At 55.2% G+C, this 5,382-nt stretch overlaps 1 protein-coding gene across 1 annotated transcript in view; it reads left to right on the forward strand.

The window, feature by feature from the left end:
• The window catches only part of Tnfsf14 (TNF superfamily member 14), a 3,176-nt gene extending 2,333 nt beyond the window's left edge, over positions 1-843 (forward strand). The window contains exon 4 of the mRNA XM_055617689.1: positions 416-843. Within this exon, the coding sequence (XP_055473664.1) occupies positions 416-843 (428 nt within the window). The remainder of the gene's footprint in view (positions 1-415) is intronic.
• The last annotated feature ends 4,539 nt before the right edge of the window (positions 844-5,382 follow it).

Consider the following 5,382-nt stretch of genomic DNA (forward strand, 5'->3'; position numbering starts at 1 on the left):
ACACACACACACACACACACACACACACACACACACACACACACACATACAGTTACACACACTTTTTGAGACAGGGACTCATGTGTCCTAAACTGGCTTTGAACTCACCGTGTCACCGGATGACGGACGTGCCCCCTCCTTGCCTGAATTATCTGGTGCTGGGCGAGCATCCCACCCCCGAAGCCCCAACCCCACCTTTAAGTCTTGACTTTTCCTCTTCGCTATTCAAGTGGCTTTGCTCCTCCGTGCCTCAGTTTCTCCCACCTGCAGGACGAGAATGGGCCGAGTTGACCCGGACCTTCTCTGGCAGTGAAACTACAGGGAGGGAACCAAAATAAGGTCACACGGAAGAGGTGGGCACGGCGCTATCCCAGCTCCACCAGTTCCTCATCCCTCCCTCTCTCCTCCCTCCCAGGAGCCAACGACAGCCTGATCGGTGTGGGCGGACCCCTGCTGTGGGAGGCCCAGCTTGGCCTGGCCTTCCTGAGAGGCCTGATGTATCACGATGGCGCCCTGGTGAGCACGAAGGCTGGCTACTACTACGTGTACTCAAAGATACAGCTGAGCGGCGTGGGCTGCCCCCAGGGGCTGGCCAGCGGCCTCGCCATCACCCACGGGCTGTACAAGCGCACGTCCCGCTACCCGAAGGAGCTAGAACTGCTGGTCAACCGGCGCTCGCCCTGCAGCCGGGCCAACAGCTCCCGCGTGTGGTGGGACAGCAGCTTCCTGGGCGGCGTGGTGCGTCTGGAGGAGGGCGAGGAGGTGGTGGTCCGCGTGCCCGGGAGCCGCCTGGTCAGACCCCGCGATGGCACCAGGTCCTATTTCGGAGCATTCATGGTCTGAGGGCTGCGGTGACGATGGATTGCGTAAAGGGGCCTCTCCAGGACTGACCTCACACCCAGCAAGCTGGGATGGTCAAGCCTCCCCTTTCACGCAGCCCCGAACTCTGCCGAGCAGTGCTCGGGAGGACAGCTGACCTGCTTTGGGCAATCTTCAAATCAGAGAGCTGGAGCCTTGTGGTGTGGAGCTCCAGGACCAGCATGGGTCAGCCCGTTTGCCTGATATTCAGGAGGAAAGAATAAAGCTGGGTATTTATGCTTCTGATGCAGACGCCGGGATTTGGGGTTCCTGGGTTCTGGGCCAGAGACAAGACCTGTCCCGGCGTGTCGGAGAGGCCTTTATCACTTGGGGGCACGCGGGGCTCCAGACTCGCCACCATGCCAGCCTCTCCCACCCATCTGTGGCATTGGTCTCCAGCCACCCACACCCCCTTGGCAGGGACAGGCCCAGCCTAAAGCTCCTGAGCACATACACCCTTCAGGGACAACCTTCATGGGAGCTCATGGCTGAGCCCAGTGTGTGGCCGTGACAGACATTCCAGACTGCTGAGGGAAGAAGGAGGGAATGCAGAAGAGAAGGGAAAAGCAAGACAGAAAGAAGGAAGAAAAGAAGGGGGAAGAACCCAGTTAGAACAGACCGTGCCAGGCCCGCTGGATGCCCGGAGTTCACGGGACTGTGGGAAGGCACAAAGGGGGCAGAGGGCTTGGGTTATGCCTCAGGGGGTACAGAGCTCATGGCGCAGTCATGAGGATCTGACCTTGAGGCCACAGAAAGCGTGTGAGGACAACAGATGTGGTGATGAGCATTTGCAGTCCCATCAGCAGGGAAGGAGAGGGAGGAGGGCAAGGGGCCTAGCTGAATCAGTGGACTCCAGGTTCAGGGTGAGTCTGCCTCACAGCAGGTAGACAGCTGCTGAAATGGCAGCCGAGGCTGTCCTCTGGACCCCGAGTGCAGGACACCTGCAGAATAAATTAAATAAAGAATATTAAATAATCCCATTTGAGAGGCACTTTATATGTTCTAACCACTTGTCTTTTTATGCTTGTTTGTCTGTCTGTTAGGAGACAGGGTCTCCGGCTGGCTTTGAACTGTTTATTTCATATTTTTGAGGAGGAGTGTCGAGCAATCCTTCTGCCTCGGTTTCCCCAGGATCTAGAGCTACAGCTGTGCGTTACCGCAACTGAACATCTGTATAGAGAAAACTAAGCCCTGGGCAGAACATGCTACCCCTCACCTTCCAGGTGCAGAGGCCACAGCGGAGAGGACAGGGCTTCTCCCTCTGCTCAGGAGTCACAGTCAGTCCAGCCTGACTCCCCACTTCCTGTCCCTGCAACACTGGTGGAAGGTGGAAAAGCCCTCAAATACCCAGCCTCACCCCCCACCGGAGTTTCCTCTATGCTTATCACGGCCTGTTTCCGAGACTTTGATGAGACCAAGGTGTGGGGACAGTGTATTTATAAAAAGCCACCAGCAGTTTCCGTCCTAAGAAAAGAAAATCATTCTAGATTTTTCTCAGCTTTGAGAATAAAGGGAGAGGAGGTGGGCGAGGAAGGGAGATGGGAAAGATGCTAAGAGAGAAGGTAAAAGTGTGAGGAGGGGGACAGGATGGGGAGAGCCAGAGGGCAGAGAAGGATGGGGTCAAGGGCACCCCAGGGAGGCTGATCCTTGAGATTTAGGCATTGGTGGCTTCAGATAAAGCCCAGGGGCAGGAAGCCCCTGGCCAAGCTACTGACCTACTTCTGTGTTTCTGAGAAGGTTATCTAATGTGTTTCCTCTTCACCCCTAGGGCTCCACCACCCACTGATCCTTGGGACCCCACTCTTCCCCCCCTTACCTCTTACCAACACCCCCAAAATAAAGATGGCATTAGCACTGTCATAGGATGGCTCTATGGTCTTCCCGTGAAACACCACTGTTCAAATGAGAGATGTCGGTGCAGAGAAATCTGATGGTTCTTAAGCTCTGGAGTTGATGTTCAGAGTTCAAATCCCTGCTCTGCCTCTTCCCAGCTAGGTGACTTCAAGATCTAGCCATGGCATCTCTGAGCTTCAGTTTTCCCCATGTATATAGACTGGACTAACGCGAGCTCTTAAGCAGCTATTCTTTATGGAAATCCAGTGGTTGCTGAGCTGCATGTGTGTCTCCCCGAAGGTGGTGCTTTGGCTCCAGGTGTGGGGTGCCTCCAAGGAAATTGTTGGTTGGAGGTACTCAAGAGAGCTCTAAACCGTGCAAGCCACCGAACTGCTCTTCGCTGCTCTTTGTTTGGACTTGAGAGGAGCCTGTCAAGTGGTCTCACCCTGCTGTGAACCCCATGAACTGCAATAACAACCGGCTCAGCAAGACATGCCCATGGGTGCGGTAGCGTGTGAGTCTTAGGGCACTAACTCTTCTCCACAGGAGAAAACTCCCAGCTGCTGCTGTGAACCCAGCCAAGAACCCATGTTTGGGAGCTCTCACTGGCCCCAAGGGGGAGCCTACTACTATTATTCTGCTAAAAGGACACAGCATGGAGCTGCCCTCCTAGATCTTGAAATTCAGATTCCTATAGTTCTCGGACTTCGTCAGAGAAGCTTCTTGCTGCAGTAGACAACAGCTAAGGCTGAAACCCACAACAGGTCACAGTGCAGAGCACAAGAGACTGAGGAAGGCTCAGTCACAAATGGGAAATCAGTGTCACGCTCCTCCCAAGGCTCAGGGTCCATCAGGGAAGAGGGAGCAGAAAGACTGTAGGAGACAGAGGTCAGGCAGGATCAGAGAGAAACTGTCTTCTGGACATCGCAGGACCCCAGCACTCTTGAACGCACAGCAGCCGTGGTTGCTGGGCTGGATCAGGCCGGTCCATCTTGCAGCATGGAGGGGAAGAGGCTCACGACCCCACCCCTAACTGAGGAGCTGGACAACTAGTGGCTTCTGGAGGAGGGAGAGGCAGTTTTCTTCAAGGGTCTGGCTCCTAGTAATCCACAGTTCTCCGGTGGATGGCCCTTGCCCATGCTGATGGTTTGAATGAGAATGACCCCCGCAGGCTCATGTGTCTGAATGCTCAGGCCCTAGTTAGCAGAACTATTTGGAAAAGACTAAGACACATGGCCTGCTTGGAGAAAGTGTGTCACTGGGGTGGGGAGAGCCAGTCTGCTTCCCCCACCCCACGATGATCGCAGACTAACCCCCCAACACTGTAAGCAAGCCCCCCAGTTAAATGCTTCCTTTTGTGAGTTGCTGTGGTCATGGTGTCCCCCCACGGACAGAACAGTGGCTGGGACACGCATACAGGCATTCTTCATTGTACTCAGTGAGTAATGAAAAGGAAAGGGCGCATGAATGTGGGAGGGTGGAGGGTGGTGGGCTGTCCCGCTGTCCCCCGGGCTGCGGCCCTGGCCTGTGTGAAGTGAGCTGACCTGCAGAGGCAATCATCACTGCTTCCCACTGCGAAGTTCCCAGCTGCCTCAAGCTGCTGCTGCTGCTGCGGCTTCCCCACTGTGGTGGAACCGCACCCTTGAACCTGGAGCCAGAATAAACCTTCCTTTCTTGAGTTGCTCTTGTCAAGGTATGTTCCAGTGACTGTCCTCTTTGAGGAGGGTACTGGGTGGGCCTCTCACCACAGCTGTCCCCTACCTCACCCGAGTGTCTCCCACAGACAGGTTGACTGTCAGCTGGCTTTCGTCCTCACCTGGGCTATTGATTTCATTAAAGGAACAGCAATTGCCAGTTGAAGGTCATGTGAAGGATAGCTGGCTGATCCAACCTCCCACACCTATCCCTTCCTCAGCGGCCGGCCGCCTCCTAAGCATGCAAACTCCAGCTGGCATTACTGATCCAGCTCTATTTGTATTTGAAAGTTGATTGCACCAGGCTGTGGAGCACTGTCCTCAGGGCACACCATGACTATTGCCCCCAGTAACCCTTGGCAGCTGTGTGATTACCAACAGACCAGCACAAGACTGAAGCATTACATTTTTGTCACATGGGGAAGGCACTCACAGGGCCCCCCTGAGGATCAAGAGCTGGCTAATGATAGCCGGGCCAGCCCTCTCCTCAATGGCGGGGCTGCCCATAAGTTATACATGTTCCTTTAAGCAGCCCCAGTCAATTCTGTGCTTCACCAAGCCACTTTTGGCTGCTGTCTCCTCCTTGATTATGTCATTGCCCTTTGTGGGTTGAGTAGGTGTCTGTTCATATCTCCTCAGAAAAGTTCGCTCAACAAGCAGGATGCTGGGGGTGGCTGGGGACCATCTCTTCAAACTCGCTCCTTTCTCTGGACTGTCCAAGTTCCTGAGCTATACAGGGTGGAGGCAGGAGCCTCCTGGTCCGTAGGTACAGGTGTCCTGGTGCCCATGCCCAGGTGCAGGTGTCCAGGTGCAGGTGTCCCAGTGCGCATGCCAAGTATAGGTATCAAGGTGCAGGTGTCCCAGTACACATGCCCAGGTGCAGGTGTCCCAGTGCACATGCCCAGGTGCAGGCGTCCCAGTGCACATGCCCAGGTGCAGGTAAACAGGTTCAGGTGTCCAGATGCAGGCATCCAGGTGCAGGTGTCCAGGTGCACAT

This window comes from Psammomys obesus, unplaced genomic scaffold (assembly GCF_907164565.1).
Source record: "Psammomys obesus unplaced genomic scaffold, mPsaObe1.curated_primary_1811, whole genome shotgun sequence".
Lineage (NCBI taxonomy): Eukaryota > Metazoa > Chordata > Mammalia > Rodentia > Muridae > Psammomys > Psammomys obesus.